The sequence below is a fragment of the Panulirus ornatus genome, chromosome 16, assembly GCF_036320965.1.
Source record: "Panulirus ornatus isolate Po-2019 chromosome 16, ASM3632096v1, whole genome shotgun sequence".
Classification (NCBI taxonomy): Eukaryota; Metazoa; Arthropoda; class Malacostraca; order Decapoda; family Palinuridae; genus Panulirus; species Panulirus ornatus.
Genome location: NC_092239.1, coordinates 30,320,481 through 30,339,062, shown reverse-complemented (window position 1 = coordinate 30,339,062; position 18,582 = coordinate 30,320,481). Strand labels below are relative to the sequence as shown.

The window sequence follows — 18,582 nt, the reverse complement described above, 5'->3', positions numbered from 1 at the left end:
CCCTGGCCCTCTCATCCCCGACAGACTGCATACTCGCCCCTCTCCCCCAAAACTCTTACATTTACTTCCCTAACCACGTCTTCCATAAACAAATTAAACAACCATGGGGACATCAAAAAACCCTGCCGCAGACCGTCCTTCACTGGGAACCAATGACTCTTCTCTCTTCCTACGCCTTGATAAAAACTTACTGCTTCTAACAGGTTAACTCTTACATCATGTACATCATGTGGTCTGCAAAGTGAGAGGGTTAGGGGGAATGATTTGGTAAACAGAGAACAGGTAGTAAAAACTTTGCGGAAGATGAAAGCCGGCAAGGCAGCGGGTTTGGATGGTATTGCAGTGGAATTTATTAAAAAAGGGGGATTGACTGTATTGTTGACTGGTTGGTAAGGTTATTTAATGTATGTATGACTCATGGTGAGGTGCCTGAGGATTGGCGGAATGCTTGCATAGTGCCATTGTACAAAGGCAAAGGGGATAAAAGTGAGTGCTCAAATTACAGAGGTATAAGTTTGTTGCGTATTCTTGGGAAATTATATGGGAGGGTATTGAGTGAGAGGGTGAAGGCATGTACAGAGCATCAGATTGGAGAAGAGCAGTGTGGTTTCAGAAGTGGTAGAGGATGTGTGGATCAGGTGTTTGCTTTGAAGAATGTATGTGAGAAATACTTAGAAAAGCAAATGGATTTGTATGTAGCATTTATGGATTTGGAGAAGGCATATGATAGAGTTGATAGAGATGCGCTGTGGAAGATATTAAGAATATATAGTGTGGGAACAAGTTGTTTGAAGAAGTGGAAAATTTTCATCGAGGATGTAAGGCATGTATACGCATAGGGAGAGAGGAAAGCGATTGGTTCTCAGTGAATGTCGATTTGCGGCAGGGATGTGTGATGTCTCCATGGTTGTTTAATTTGTTTATGGATGGGGTTGTTTGGGAGGTGATTGCAAGGGTTTTGGAAAGAGGGGCAAGTATGCAGTCTGTTGTGGATGAGAGAGCTTGGGAAGTGAGTCAGTTGTTATTCGCTGATGATACAGAAGCTGGTGACTGAGTTTGGTAAAGTGTGTGAAAAAAGAAAGCTGAGAGTAAATGTGATTAAGAGCAAGGTAATTAGGTACAGTAGGGTTGAGGGACAAGTCAATTGGGAGGTAAGTTTGAATGGAGAAAAACTGGAGGAAGTGAAGTGTTTTAGATATCTGGGAGTGGATTTGGCAGCGGATGGAACCATGGAAGTGGATGTGAATCATAGGGTGGGGGAGGGGGCGAAAGTTCTGGGAGCGTTGAAGAATGTGTGGAAGTCGAGAACATTATATCGAAAAGCAAAAATGGGTATGTTCAAAGGAATAGTAGTTCCAACGATGTTATATGGTTGCGAGGCGTGGGCTATAGATAGAGTTGTGCGGAGGAGGGAGGATGTGCTAAAAATGAGATGTTTGAGGACAATATGTGGTGTGAAGTGGTTTGATCGAGTAAGTAATGTAAGGGTAAGAGAGATGTGTGGTAATAAAATGAGTGTGGTTGAGAGAACAGAAGAGGGTGTTTTGAAAAGGTTTGGTCACATGGAGAGAATGAGTGAGGAAAGATTGACCAAGAGGATATATGGGTTAGAGGTGGAGGGAATGGAGGGAACGAGGAGAAGTGGGAGACCAAATTCGAGGTGGAAAGATGGAGTGAAAAAGATTTTCAGTGATCGGGGCCTGAACATATAGGAGGGTGAAAGGCGTGCAAGGAATAGAGTGAATTGGAAAGATGTAGTATACCGGGGTCGACGTGCTGTCAATGGATTGAACCAGGGCATGTGAAGCGTCTGGGGTAAACCATGGAAAGTTCTGTGGGGCCTGGATGTGGAAAGGGAGCTGTGGTTTTGGTGCAATATACATGACAGCTAGAGACTGAGTGTGAACGAATGTGGCCTTTGTTGTATTTTCCTAGCGCTACCTCGCACACATGAGGGGGGGAAGGGGTCGTTCTTTGATGTGTGGCGGGGTGGCGATGGAAATGAATAAAGGCAGACAGTATGAATTATGTACATGTGTATATATGTATATTTCTGTGTGTATATATATATATATGTATACGTTGAGATGTATAGGTATGTGTATTTGCGTGTGTGGACGTGTATGTATATACATTTGTATGTGGGTGGGTTGGGCCATTCTTTCGTCTGTTTCCTTGTGCTACCTCGCTAACGCAGGAGACAGCGACAAAGTAAAAATAAATAAGTAAATATATATATATATATATATATATATATATATATATATATATATATAACGATTTTTGTATATATTACATTTTCATTATTCTTGCCATTTCTTAATATATTTACCAGATTTCTAAGCTTTCTGATAGTATCCTGTGGATTGGAGGTCGATCAAAGTTAGACTCTGGGTACACCTGGTTGGATGACTCTGCTTTCGACTTCGTCAACTGGGCTAAGGGAGAACCAAACAACTTTTTTGGTGAGTGTAACTCTGTTATAATTCTGTGTGAGTGTTAAATATGTGAGAATGTTGTGTGAGTGTTAAGTATGTGATAATGTTGTGTGAGTGTTTAGTATGTGAGAATGTTGTGTGAGTGTTAAGTCTCTGGTAATGCTGTGTGAGTGTTAGGTCTGTCATGATGCTGTGTGAGTGTTAAGTCTGTTATAATGTTGTGTGAGTGGTATGTTATAAAGATAAGTGAGTGTTAAGTCTGTTTAATGCTGTGTGAGTGTTAAGTCTGTTATAATGCTGTGTGAGTGTTAGGTCTGTGAAAATGCTGTGTATGTAAGTGTTAAGTCTTTTATAATGTGTGAGTGTTAAGTCTGTTATAATGTTGTATGAGTGTTATGTCTGTTATAATGCTGTGTGAGTGTCATGTCTGTTATAATGCTGTGTGAGTATTAAGTCTTTGATTATACTGTGTATTAGCTAAGACTGTGATAATGCTGTGTGAGTATTAAGATTGCTATAATGCTGTATTAGTGTTAAGTCTATAATAATGCCGCGTGAGTGTTAAGTATATATATCATAATGTTATGTGAGTGTTAACTCTGTTATTATGCTGTGTGAACATTAAGTCTGCCATAATGCTATGTGTTAGATTTGTGAAAATGATGCGTGATTGTTAAGTCTTTTATAATGTTGTGTGAGTGTTAAGTCTGTCATAATGCTGTGTGTGTTGTCAGTTATAATGCTGTGTGAGTGTTAAGCCTGTGATAATACCGTGTAAGTGTTAAAACTGTGATAGTGCTCTGTAAGTGTAAGGTCTGTCAATTGTGTGTGAGTATTAAGTCTGATTAATATCTGTGTGAGTGTTTTGTGTGATAAAGTTGTGTGAGTGTTGTCTGATAATGATGTGTGAGTGTTAGGTCTGTCGTAATGCTTTGTGAGTGTTAAGTCTGTTATAATGCTGTGTGAGTGTCAATTCTGTAATAATGCTGTGTAAGTGTTTGGTCTGTCATAATGCTGTGGAAGTATTAGGTCTATCATAATGCTGTGTGATTGTTAAGTCTGTTGTAATGCTGTGTGAGTGTTAAGTCTGTTATAATCCAGTGTGTATTGAGTCTGTGCTAATGCTGTGTAGATGTTGTCTCAGATAATGATATATAAGTCTTAGGTCTGTCATAATGCTGTGTGAGTGTTGTCTTATAATGTTGTGTGAGTATCAAATCTGTTAAAATCCAGGGTGAGTGTTAAGTCTGTGCTAATGCTAAATATGAAGTCTGTGATAATGCTGTGTAAGTGTTAAGTCTGCTATAATGTTGTATGATTTCTAAGTCTGTGATAATGCGGTGTAAGTGTTAGGTATGTCATAATGCTGTGTAAGTGTTAGGTCAGTCATAATGCTATGCGAGTGTTAGGTCAGTCATAATGTTGTGCGAGTGTTGGGTCAGTCATAATGCTGTGTGAGTGCTGCTTCTGTCATGATGATGTGTCTGTTTTACCTGGGTGTGCTATCATATTCTAGCTTCATCGCGGGGATAAATGTGTCATGCCAATTATCTTTCCTTTTAGCAGTGAGAAACATAAAGTTTGTGATAATGCGACGAAGTAAAAGTGTATCATCTCCAGAGATATACTTAAAAACACCCCCAGCACTCAGAATTTGAAGCGCTTCTCAAAACGTAAATCCCGAAATTATTCATTTTAATAGTGTAATGAAGTATATCTATCTGGTTACCTACCACAACTACTGCTCTCCCGTAGGACCCATCCATTACGTTTTCACATCATTGCTTATTTCTAGGATTTTTGTAAAAATTTTAGTAGAGTCTCTTTTCCTTTTTGGCTGAATCTGCTCTTAATACATTCGTTTGATCTAGAAAAAAGATCAATTACCAAAAAGTGTTTTAGTATTTCATATAGCACAATGTTATTCTAGTACATGTTTACTATAATGCTGATGTTACTAATTATCGTATATCACCCTTCAAGAAAAATTCGAGAAAAAATATATTTGTTTGATCAAAATCTGCTTTCACGTAACGATGGGGGTAAGGCGTTCTCTTCAGGCCTTTTATGGGGCATGTGCTGTATTCAATATTCATGTCTATGACACATCCTTCTGATGCATATTTTTTTACTTCATTCTTATATACAATCGCAAGTTGCAAGTGACGTAGCTAATTCTCACTGTAGTATAGCAACAACATAAGGGTTTTGACAATAGAAATTGTACTTACAGATTACTTAGAACCATTAGAGGCCATAGTATTTGTAAACATCAGGATATTTCTTGCACCCACAGACCAAGAGGACTGTATCGGTCTGTACAACCATCAGCAAGGCTACTGGAACGACCAGAACTGTGCTCACAAGGAAGGTCGCATCTGTAAGCGACAACATGGCATGACCCTCCCACCCATGCAGACCACTCAGGCTCCCGAAGGCCGCTGCCACAAGGGATGGCTCCATATTGGTTAGTCACACAGTGGAATTGCTGCCCAAGTCTAATATCAGAAGGGAGAACGATATGTAACAGATACTAGTTTAAGCTCCGCTCAGAGAGCAAAAATGGGTATGTTTGAAGAAATAGTGGTTCCAATTCTATATGGTTGTGCGGCATGAGCTATATAAATTTAAGGTGGTGCGGTGGACGGTGGATGTGTTGGAAATGACACGTTTGAGGACAATATGTGGTGTGAGATGGTTTGATCGAGTAAGTAATGATGAAAGGGCAAGAGAGATGTGTGGTAATTCAAAGAGTGTGGTTGAGAGAGCAGAAGAGGGTGTGTTGAAATGGTTTGCACACGGAGAGAATGAGTGCGGAAAGATTGACAAAAAGGATATATGTGTCATAGGTGGAGGGACCGAGAAGTGGGAGACCAAATTGGAGGTGGAAGGATGGAGTGAAAAAAAAATTGAGCGATCGGGGCTTGAACATACAGGAGGGTGAAAGGCGTGCAAGGAATAGAGTGAATTGGAACGATGTAGTATAACGGGGTCGACATGCTGTCAGTGGATTCGATCAGGGCATGTAAAGCGTCTGGGGAAAACCATGGAAAGTTTTGTAGGGCCTGGATGTGGAAAGGGAACTGTGGTTTCGGTGCAATACATATGACTGCTAGAGACTGAGTATGAACGAATGTGGCCTTTTTTGTCTTTTCCTGGGGCTACTACGCGGGGATGGGGGCGGGGGGAATGCTATTTCATGAAAATGACAACCCCCTCCCCGCGCACGCGCGCGAGGTAGCGCTAGGAAAAGACAACAAAGGCCATATATATATATATATATATATATATATATATGGAGAAAAACTGGAGGAAGTGAAGTGTTTTAGATATCTGGGAGTGGATCTGGCAGCGGATGGAACCATGGAAGCGGAAGTGGATCATAGGGTGGGGGAGGGGGCGAAAATTCTGGGGGCCTTGAAGAATGTGTGGAAGTCGAGAACATTATCTCGGAAAGCAAAAATGGGTATGTTTGAAGGAATAGTGGTTCCAACAATGTTGTATGGTTGCGAGGCGTGGGCTATGGATAGAGTGTGCGCAGGAGGATGGATGTGCTGGAAATGAAATGCTTGAGGACAATGTGTGGTGTGAGGTGGTTTGATCCAGTGAGTAACGTAAGGGTAAGAGAGATGTGTGGAAATAAAAAGAGCGTGGTTGAGAGAGCAGAAGAGGGTGTTTTGAAGTGGTTTGGGCACATGGAGAGGATGAGTGAGGAAAGATTGACCAAGAGGATATATGTGTCGGAGGTGGAGGGAGCAAGGAGAAGAGGGAGACCAAATTGGAGGTGGAAAGATGGAGTGAAAAAGATTTTGTGTGATCGGGGCCTGAACATGCAGGAGGGTGAAAGGAGGGCAAGGAATAGAGTGAATTGGAGCGATATGGTATACAGGGGTTGACGTGCTGTCAGTGGATTGAATCAAGGCATGTGAAGCGTCTGGGGTAAACCATGGAAAGCTGTGTAGGTATGTGTATTTGCGTGTGTGGACGTGTGTATATGCATGTGTGTGGGGGGGGTTGGGCCATTTCTTTCGTCTGTTTCCTTGCGCTACCTCGCAAACGCGGGAGACAGCGACAAAGTATAAAAAAAAAAATATATATATATATACATATATATATATATATATATATATATATATATATATATATATATATATATATATATATATATATATATATTGAAATGGTTTGGGCACATGGAGAGAATGAGTGAGGAAAGATTGACCAAGAGGATATATGTGTCGGAGGTGGAGGGAACGAGGAGAAGTGGGAGACCAAATTGGAGGTGGAAAGATGAGTGAAAAAGATTTTGAGTGATCGGGGCCTGAACATGCAGGAGGGTGAAAGGCGGGCAAGGAATAGAGTGAATCGGATCGATGTGGTATACCGGGGTTGACGTGCTGTCAGTGGATTGAATCAGGGCATGTGAAGCGTCTGGGGTAAACCATGGAAAGTTCTGTGGGGCCTGGATGTGGAAAGGGAGCTGTGGTTTCGGGCATTATTGCATGACAGCTAGACACTGAGTGTGAACGAATGGGGCCTTTGTTGTCTTTTCCTAGCGCTACCTCGCACACATGAGGGGGGAGGGGGATGGTATTCCATGTGTGGCGAGGTGACGATGGGAGTGAATGGGGGCAGACAGTGTGAATTGTGTGCATGGGTATATATGTATGTGTCTGTGTGTGTATATATATATATGTGTACATTGAGATGTATAGGTATGTATATTTGCGTGTGTGGACGTGTATGTATATACATGTGTATGGGGGTGGGTTGGGCCATTTCTTTCTTCTGTTTCCTTGCGCTACCTCGCAAACGCGGGAGACAGCGACAAAGCAAAATAATAAAATAAAATAATATATATATATATATATATATATATATATATATATATATATATATATATATATATATATATATATATATTCTTAATGCTACCTCGCTAATGCGGGAAATGGCAAATAGTTTGAAAGAAAGAAAGAAATATATATATATCCTGATAACTATGAGGAAAATGAAACAAGATACGTTCCCAAGTGCACTTTCGTGTAATGATCACATCGTCAGGGAAGATACAATAATAAGACAGAAAACACAACAGTCAGTTGATATACAAGGAAGAGGCGAGCCTAAGACGCCATTGGTAAACAAGCGTTTTCGGTTGGTGGTGTTCAGGTTGGTGGAGTTAGGGTCGAGCACCAGCAACCGGAAACACTTGTGAAAGTACACTAGGGAATGTGCTAGCCACTTGGATATCTTATATGTAGCAGAACCTACGGAGCTTATAACTGGCCTTATGAACAAAACATAGACTCAGATATATGGACGACGTACTTTGCTTTTGGCCTAACAATCTACTCATTGAGGACATTCTGCATAAGTTAAACTAGATAGCTCCCTCCATACAGTTTACTTTTGGATGTAGAGGTCATTAGGGATAAAGATATCTTGACAACTAAGGTTTACAGTAAACCTACAAATATCGCCTTATGCCCACTATTGTTCAAATTATCATATTAATGTAAAAAGATAGGTTTGCATAACTCTGAACCTGAGAGCATATAGGATTTCAGATCCTGAATTCTTAGATGAACTGAAAATGATTCATTACATTGGGCAGAAGCTAAGATACCCAAAGAATATATGTATAACCAGTGTCAGAATATATCAAGGAAACGTTTCTATAATGGCCAGAATAATAAGCTAGAACGTAAAAGTTACCAAAGAACCCTTATTCTTCCATTCTACGAGAATTTTCTCGAATGTGTTCGCATTCTCAAAAAAATCAATGTAAAGCAGTTTTGAAATATGACAACACTTCAAGAAAACCCTCATAAAAAATAGCCCATCAAATAATACAGGTGTTATTTATGAAGTCATATGTAAAGACTTTAACCAATTCTATATTGGACAATTGGGGAAAGATTTGGAGACTAGGATCTCACAACATAGCGTTAGGATAGCCCAATAGAGCAACGGCTTATTTCAACATAAACCTGTCTTTGATCGTCATATCGACTGGGAGGGAGCTAAGACCATAGCTACATCAAATTGTTTCTGTGAAAGAAATGTAACTGAATCATGCTCGATCTCTGGCACATTTGATCATAATGTAAATATGTTCTTTGGCCATTTTGAATGGGACAAACTGTTAACTGAAATACTTAAGTATCCACCAGAATAACCCTGTCCACACATCATGTAAGGAGAGGAAGGTCAGACGTCAGATTACATAATTAGTGCCCACCTGCACTCCAAGGGGATTAATGAAGCCCCGCCTCACTACCTGTGTTTTTAAGGTTGTATCTCCCCCACTGTGTCTGAGGGTGTAATAAACGAAAGTACTCATCGCTTATTTTCTCTTTCCAGTGGTGATTGTGCATATACCTCTTGACAGTGAAGGTTCTGCATGTACATTTATCTAATTACTTATCATATTTGATCGCCGTGTGTGTGTGTGTGTGTGTCATCCTCATTCCTCAATTAGCTCACCACACAAACCTTCAAAATCCTCATTCCTCACTTACCTCATCATAATGCACACTTAAACCTTCAAAATCCATCTTTGGTGTATAGTCCTCTCCTCTCATTGCAGAAAAATTCCCTCTAATGTAGAAGGAATAGGGGGTACCACAGCTGTAAAGCTATTCCATGCCTTCATACAATCCCTATCTCAGCTGTAAGCTGGGTTATAACATCTACAAGGCCCTAACACGGATATAGCTATTTCTTGTTTGCACATTAAGTACTTGTGCACTTCTTTAACAATCTAGATATCAGTATTCATTACCCCAAGCTTCACAGTATATGTATTATTTTGATCGTTATGTACTCAACAGGTACAAAATGCATAAAGTTCTTAACAGACAAGAAGAACTTTACCTCAGCTCGAAAATCTTGTAGAGACCTCGATGACCATGCAGACTTAATGTGTATTCATTCAGCTCTTGAGCAAGGTGGGTACTGTACCAATTAATTCTACATTCAGGCCTGCTTATAACTATCTCGCTTACATCTAAATTCATTAGCCAGAACCAGATAACTTGACTTCGTCTGTTCCCACAGCATATCTCACAGTTGTCCTTGGAACTATGAACATCAACGTATGGGTTGGGTTACGGAATGAAAGAGGTTACCACTGGGTCGACCAAACTCCTGTGACATACACCAACTGGGCTCCTGGAGAACCCAATGGAGATCAACAAATTGTAAGTGTGGCATCCCTGCTTAGAGTGGCAATAAAATCAAGAACAAACTGGTAATTATATATATATATATATATATATATATATATATATATATATATATATATATATATATATATATATATATATTTTTTTTTTTTTTTATACTTTGTCGCTGTCTCCCGCGTTTGCGAGGTAGCGCAAGGAAACAGACGAAAGAAATGGCCCAACCCCCCCCATACACATGTATATACATACGTCCACACACGCAAATATACATACCTACACAGCTTTCCATGGTTTACCCCGGACGCTTCATATGCCTTGATTCAATCCACTGACAGCACGTCAACCCCGGTATACCACATCGCTCCAATTCACTCTATTCCTTGCCCTCCTTTCACCCTCCTGCATGTTCAGGCCCCGATCACACAAAATCTTTTTCACTCCATCTTTCCACCTCCAATTTGGTCTCCCTCTTCTCCTCGTTCCCTCCACCTCCGACACATATATCCTCTTGGTCAATCTTTCCTCACTCATTCTCTCCATGTGCCCAAACCACTTCAAAACACCCTCTTCTGCTCTCTCAACCATGCTCTTTTTATTTCCACACATCTCTCTTACCCTTACGTTACTTACTCGATCAAACCACCTCACACCACACATTGTCCTCAAACATCTCATTTCCAGCACATCCACCCTCCTGCGCACAACTCTATCCATAGCCCTCGCCTCGCAACCATACAAAATTGTTGGAACTACTATTCCTTCAAACATACCCATTTTTGCTTTCCGAGATAATGTTCTCGACTTCCACACATTCTTCAAGGCTCCCAGGATTTTCGCCCCTTCCCCCACCCTATGATTCACTTCCGCTTCCATGGTTCCATCCGCTGCCAGATCCACTCCCAGATATCTAAAACACTTTACTTCCTCCAGTTTTTCTCCATTCAAACTTACCTCCCAATTGACTTGACCCTCAACCCTACTGTACCTAATAACCTTGCTCTTATTCACATTTACTCTTAACTTTCTTCTTTCACACACTTTACCAAACTCAGTCACCAGCTTCTGCAGTTTCTCACATGAATCAGCCACCAGCGCTGTATCATCAGCGAACAACAACTGACTCACTTCCCAAGCTCTCTCATCCACAACAGACTTCATACTTGCCCCTCTTTCCAAAACTCTTGCATTCACCTCCCTCACAACCCCATCCATAAACAAATTAAACAACCATGGAGACATCACACACCCCTGCCGCAAACCTACATTCACTGAGAACCAATCACTTTCCTCTCTTCCTACACGTACACATGCCTTACATCCTCGATAAAAACTTTACACTGCTTCTAACAACTTGCCTCCCACACCATATATTCTTAATACCTTCCACAGAGCATCTCTATCAACTCTATCATATGCCTTCTCCAGATCCATAAATGCTACATACAAATCCATTTGCTTTTCTAAGTATTTCTCACATACATTCTTCAAAGCAAACACCTGATCCACACATCCTCTACCACTTCTGAAACCACACTGCTCTTCCCCAATCTGATGCTCTGTACATGCCTTCACCCTCTCAATCAATACCCTCCCGTACAATTTACCAGGAATACTCAACAAACTTATACCTCTGAAATTTGAGCACTCACTCTTATCCCCTTTGCCTTTGTACAATGGCACTATGCACGCATTCCGCCAATCCTCAGGCACCTCATCATGAGTCATACATACATTAAATAACCTTACCAAGCAGTTAATAATACAGTCACCCCCTTTTTTAATAAATTCCACAGCAATACCATCCAAACCTGCTGCCTTGCCGGCTTTCATCTTCCGCAAAGCTTTTACTACCTCTTCTCTGTTTACCAAATCATTTTCCCTAACCCTCTCACTTTGCACACCACCTCGACCAAAACACCCTACATCTGCCACTCTATCATCATATATATATATATATATATATATATATATTTTTTTATTATTTCACTTTGTCGCTGTCTCCCGTGTTAGCGAGGTAGCGCAAGGAAACAGACAAAAGAATGGCCCAACCCGCCCACATACACATGTATATACATACATGTCCACCCATGCACAATATACATACCTATACATCTCAATGTACACATATATATACACACACAGACATATACATATATACACATGTACATAATTCATACTGTCTGCCTTTATTTGTTCCCATCGCCACCTCGCCACACATGGAATAACAACCCCCTCCCCCCTCATGTGTGCGAGGTAGCACTAGGAAAAACACCAAAGGCCCCATTCGTTCACACTCAGTCTCTAGCTGTCATGTAATAATGCACCGAAACCACAGCTCCCTTTCCACATCCACGCCCCACACACTTTGCATGGTTTACCCCAGACGCTTCACGTGCCCTGGTTCAATCCATTGACAGCACGTCGACCCCGATATACCACGTCGTTCCAATTCACTCTATTCCTTGCACGCCTTTCACCCTCCTGCATGTTCAGGCCCCGATCACTCAAAATCTTTTTCACTCCATCTTTCCACCTCCAATTTGGTCTCCCACTTCTCCTCGTTCCCTCCACCTCTGACACATATATCCTCTTGGTCAACCTTTCCCCACTCATTCTCTCCATGTGACCAAACCATTTCAAAACACCCTCTTCTGCTCTCTCAACCACACTCTTTTTATTTCCACACATCTCTCTCACCCTTACATTACTTACTCGATCAAACCACCTCACACCACATATTGTCCTCAAACATCTCATTTCCAGCACATCCACCCTCCTGTGCACAACTCTATCCATAGCCCACGCCTCGCAACCATACAACATTGTTGGAACCACTATTCCTTCAAACATACCCATTTTTGCTTTCCGAGATAATGTTCTCGACTTCCACACATTCTTCAAGGCTCCCAGAATTTTCACCCCCTCCCCCACCCTATGATTCACCTCCGCTTCCATGGTTCCATCCGCTGCCAGGTCCACTCCCAGGTATCTAAAACACTTCACTTCTGCAAGCTTTTCTCCATTCAAACTTACCTCCCAATTGACTTGACCCTCAACCCTACTGTACCTAATAACCTTGCTCTTAACTTTCTTCTTTCACAAACTTTACCAAACTCAGTCACCAGCTTCTGCAGTTTCTTACATGAATCAGCCACCAGCGCTGTATCATGTATCATCAGCGAACAACAACTGACTCACTTCCCAAGCTCTCTCATCCACAACAGACTGCATACTTGCCCCTCTTTCCAAAACTATATATATATATATATATATATATATATATATATATATATATATATATATATATATATATGGTGATGTGAGAAGGAGATGGAGTGAGTATTTTGAAGGTTTGTTGAATGTGTTTGATGATAGAGTGGTAGATATAGGGTGTTTTGGTCGAGGTGGTGTGCAAAGTGAAAGAGTTAGGGAAAATGATTTGGTAAACAGAAGAGGTAGTAAAAGCTTTGCGGAAGATGAAAGCCGGCAAGGCAGTAGGTTATGATGGTATTGCAGTGGAATTTATTAAAAAAGGGGGTGACTGTATTGTTGACTGGTTGGTTAGGTTATTTAATGTATGTATGATTCATGGTGAGGTGCCTGAGGATTGGCGGAATGCTTGCATAGTGCCATTGTACAAAGGCAAAGGGGATAAGAGTGAGTGCTCAAATTACAGAGGTATAAGTTTGTTGAGTATTCCTGGTAAATTATATGGGAGAGTATTGATTGAGAGGGTGAAGGCATGTACAGAGCATCAGATTGGGGAGGAGCAGTGTGGTTTCAGAAGTGGTAGAGGATGTGTGGATCAGGTGTTTGCTTTGAAGAATGTATGTGAGAAATACTTAAAAAGCAAATGGATTTGTATGTAGCATTTATGGATCTGGAGAAGGCATATGATAGAGTTGATAGAGATGCTCTGTGGAAGGTATTAAGAATATATGGTGTGGGAGGCAAGTTGTTAGAAGCAGTGAAAAGGTTTTATCGAGGATGTAAGGCATGTGTACGTGTAGGAAGAGAGGAAAGTGATTGGTTCTCAGTGAATGTTGATTTGCAGCAGTGGTGTGTGATGTCTCCATGGTTGTTTAATTTGTTTATTGATGGGGTTGTTAGGGAGGTGAATGCAAGAGTTTTGGAAAGAGGGGCAAATATGCAGTCTGTTGTGGATGAAACAGCTTGGGAAGTGAGTCAGTTGTTGCTCGCTGATGATACAGCGCTGGTGGCTGATTCGTGTGAGAAACTGCAGAAGCTGGTGACTGAGTTTGGTAAAGTGTGTGAAATGAATAAAAACAAGGTAATTAGGTACAGTAGGGTTGAGGGACAAATCAATTGGGAGGTAAGTTTGAATGGAGAAAAACTGGAGGAAGTGAAGTGCTTTAGATATCTGGGAGTGGATTTGGCAGCGGATGGAACCATGGAAGTGGATAGGGTGGGGGAGGGCGCGAAAATTCTGGGAGCCTTGAAGAACGTATGGAAGTTGAGAACATTATCTCGGAATGCAAAAATGGGTATGTTTGAAGGAATAGTGGTTCCAACAATGTTATATGGTTGCGAGGCGTGGGCTATGGATAGAGTTGTGCGGAGGAGGGTGGATGTGCTGGAAATGAGATGTTTGAGGGCGATATGTGGTGTGAGGTGGTTTGATCGAGTAAGTAATAATAGGGTAAGAGAGATGTGTGGAAATAAAAAGAGTGTGGTTCAGAGAGCAGAAGAGGGTGTTTTGAAATGGTTTGGTCACATGGAGAGAATGAGTGAGGAAAGATTGACCAAGAGGATATATGTGTCAGAGGTGGAGGGAATGAGAAGTGGGAGACCAAATTGGAAGTGGAAAGATGGAGTGAAAAAGATTTTGAGTGATCGGGGCCTGAACATGCAGGAGGGTGAAAGGCGTGCAAGGAATAGAGTGAATTGGAACGATGTGGTATACCGGGGTCGACGTGCTGTCAATGGATTGAACCAGGGCATGTGAAGCGTCTGGGATAACCATGGAAAGTTCTGTGGGGCCTGGATGAGGAAAGGGATCTGTGGTTTCAGTGCATTATTACATGACAGCTAGAGACTGAATGTGAATGAATGTGGCCTTTGTTGTCTTTTCCTAGCACTTCCTCGCACTCATGAGGGGGGAGGGTTTTTTTTATTTCATGTGTGGTGGAGTGGCGATGGGAATGAATAAAGGCAGCCAGTATGAATTATGTACATGTGTATATATGTATATGTATGTGTGTGTATATATATATGTATACATTGAGATGTATAGGTATGTATATTTGCGTGTGTGGATATATATATATATATATATATATATATACGTATATACACGTTCATATATAAACGCCCATACATGCAAATATACACACATATACATACCCATACATATACATATATGCACATGTACATATTCATACTTGCTTTCATCCATTCTCGGCACTACCCTGCCCGACAGGAAATAAAGGGTGAGAAGGATGTGTGGAAATAAAAAGAGTGTGATTGAGAGAGCAGAAGAGGGTGTGTTGAAATGGTTTGGACATATGGAGAGTATGAGAGGAAAGATTGACAAAGAGCATATTTGTGAAGTGTCAAAGTGGCTTGAGTAGATAGAACTTGCTTCAAATTTCTCATGAAAGGGGATGAAACTCATGTTGATTGGTTAGTCAAGATTTTCAGTGTGTGTATGGCTCATAGTGAAATGCATGAAGACTGGTTTTATGCCCATATAGTGTCATAATATAACAACACAAAAGGGGACAATGTGGAATGCTTGACTTACAAAGGTACGTGCTGAGTATACCAAGGAAGGTAAATGAGAAAATCCTACCTGAGAGGGTGGTGGCATGCACTGAGCATGATTCAGATTGGGAAAAAGGATTATGACTTTGGGAGTGGTAATGGATTTGTGGCCCACACATTTGCTTTGAAGAATTTGTGTGAGAAATACCTAGAGAAGGAGAGGAGTCTGTATGTGACATTTATGGATCAGGAGGGAGTGTATGGTATGTATGATAGAGTAAAGGAGTTGACTTATTTAAGGTAAGGTGCTATGAATATATGATGCGTGTATTCAAGGTGTTCTCTTTGTCTTGACAATATAACCCTGCAACAAAAGTCTCCATTCATTGTCATATCAATTTCTTTGTCATAGATACATATATAACTTGTGTTTCTCCCCAGTGACTGAACATTTATTTGGCGGTTTCACATTTTTAGTTAGTGAATCACTGTTCTTTGTCAGCCAGTGAGCCTGGATATGGGTACCCCAGTTCTCAAAATTCATTCTCTGAGAAGATGCCAATCTCTGTACTCTTGATCTACCTCATATGAACAACGAAGGGAGAAAGAATACTTCACACGTATTCCCTGCGTGTCATAGAAAGCAACTAAAAGGGAAGGGAGCAGGGGCTGGAAATCCTCCCTTCTCATTTTAATTTTCCAAAAGAAGGAACAGAGAAAGGGGCCAAGTGAGGATATTCCCTCAAAGGCTCAGTCTTCTGTTCTTAATGCGACTTTGCTAATGCAGGAAATGGCGAATAGTATGAAAAAAGAAAAAATGACTTAAGCACAATGGGTTGTTCATTGATTACACCTATTCAATCCTTTGGTATGATAGCATGACAAGATCCTGATGAGTAAGGGTCACATCAAAGGTCATGCTGTAATACTTAACAGTTGCACTGTTGTGCTCAAGGAGTTAAAAAACACTTCTATAAAACTTATATACTGCAATTTGCATTTTGATATGTTTGATGTTTATTTGTCATTATTTGTGTTTTTGTGTCCAATATTGTGGGATATAATATACAAGTTTGAACCCATATTATTGTTACCAAGGTTTTACACTGACTGTAACTAAGACCTCAACTCTCTGTTGCCAGTAATTTGTTCATTACATTAAACTTACTCACTTCTACCCAAACCTTCTCACATGATGACCAAAAGCTTCATTTGGTAATACCAAAATCTTTATCCTATGACACCAAAACCATCACTGATCACATTCTAAGCCTCTCATTGCAGTAATTTCTGTAACAGCAGAAATTCTTCATCTAAAAATTACCAGTTGTTTTTACCACATTTATCACAACCAATCACAAGATTACTCAACTACAGTTCTGGAAGTATCATAAGGATGAGGAATGTGTAGAGCTGATGACTTCCAATCGTGCTGGCCAGTGGAATGACGTGGAGTGTTCCTCCTTGCTGGGATACATATGTGAGACTCCAAAGGGTGAGTAATGGCACCTGGCATCCTTGACAGAGTGCTTGGCTTTTAGGGATTTTGAAGGTGTGCAGTCAGAAATTGAGGTAACTAATCTATAACTGAAGCAGCAAGCCTTCACTGTATGCATTAGCATACAACTCATCTGACATTTCAACCTCAGTGTAGGAGTGCTTTGTACATGCAGACACAGACAGACACCCAGACACATACAGACACACACACACACACACACACACACACACACACACACACACACACACACCTTTTTTTTCATACTGTTCGCCATTTCCCACATTAGCGAGGTATCGTTAAGAACAGAGGACTGAGCCTTTGAGGGAATATCCTCACTTGGCCACCTTCTCTGTTCCTTCTTTTGGAAAATTAAAAATGAAAGGGGAGGATTCCCACCCCTCTGCTCCCTCCCCTTTTGGTCGCCTTCTACAACACACAGGGAATATGTAGGAAGTATTCTTTCTCCCCTATCCAGGGATTTGATAAATTCCACAGCAATACCATCCAAACCCCGCCGCCTCGCCAGCTTTCATCTTCTGCAAAGCTTTCACTATCTCTTCTCTGTTTACCAAAACATTCTCTCTGACCCTCTCACTTTGCACACCACCTCAACCAGAACACCCTATATCTCCCATTCTGTCATCAGGCACATTCAACAAACCTTCAAATACTCACTCCATCTCCCTCACACTTCACCAAAACTTGTTATTACCTCCCCATCTACCCCCTTCACCGATGTTCCCATTTGTTCTTCTGTCTCGTGCACTCTACCTCCTTCCAAAACCTCTTTTTATTCTCCCTAAGATTTAATTATACTCTCCCACCCCAATTCTCATTTGCCCTCTTTTTCACCTCTTGCATCTTTCTCTTGACCTCTTGCCTCTTCTTTTATACATCTCCCAGTCATTTGCACTATTTCCCTGCAAAAATTGTCCAAATGCCTCTCTTTTCTCTTTCACTAACAATCTTACTTCTTCATCCCACTACTCACTACCCTTTCTAATCTGCTCACTTGTATATACCCATAGACCTGTATTATGTATACACATGTGTATGTGGGTGGGTTGAGCCTTTCTTTCATCTGTTTCCTTGCGCTACCTCGCTAATGCGGGAGATAATATATATCTATCTCTATTATTTATTATACTTTGTCGCTGTCTCCCACGTCAGCGGGGTAGTGCAAGGAAACAGACGAAAGAATGGCCCAGCCCACCCACATACACAAGTATATACATACACATCCACACATGCACATATGCAAACAAATGCCCTGCTTCAATCCATTGACAGCACGTCAACCCCAGTATACCACATCGTTCCAATTCACTCTATTCCTTGCACACCTTTCACCCTCCTGCATGTTCAGGCCCCGATCACTCAAAATCTTTTTCACTCCATCTTTCCACCTTCAATTTGGTCTACCACTTCTCATTCCCTCCACTTCTGACACATATATCCTCTTGGTCAATCTTTCCTCACTCATTCTCTCCATGTGACCAAACCATTTCAAAACACCCTCTTCTGCTCTCTCAACCACACTCTTTTTATTACCACACATCTCTCTTACCCTATTATTACTTACGCGATCAAACCACCTCACACCACATATTGTCCTCAAACCTCTCATTTTCAGCACATCCACCCTCCACCACACAACTCTATCTATAGCCCACGCCTCGCAACCATATAACATTGTTGGAACCACTGTTCCTTCAAATATACCCATTTT

At 41.1% G+C, this 18,582-nt stretch overlaps 1 protein-coding gene across 5 annotated transcripts in view; it reads left to right on the top strand.

Moving 5' to 3' along the window:
• Window positions 1–18,582, top strand: part of LOC139754203 (macrophage mannose receptor 1-like) — a 140,952-nt gene that overhangs the window by 68,852 nt on the left and 53,518 nt on the right. For 4 of the 5 annotated variants that reach the window (XM_071671438.1, XM_071671437.1, XM_071671434.1 and 1 more), the window contains exons 16-20: window positions 2,336–2,465; window positions 4,735–4,905; window positions 9,275–9,391; window positions 9,501–9,643; window positions 16,715–16,847. In XM_071671438.1, the coding sequence (XP_071527539.1) occupies window positions 2,336–2,465; window positions 4,735–4,905; window positions 9,275–9,391; window positions 9,501–9,643; window positions 16,715–16,847 (694 nt within the window). The remainder of the gene's footprint in view (window positions 1–2,335; window positions 2,466–4,734; window positions 4,906–9,274; window positions 9,392–9,500; window positions 9,644–16,714; window positions 16,848–18,582) is intronic. The other variant, XM_071671433.1, reaches the window with a different exon arrangement.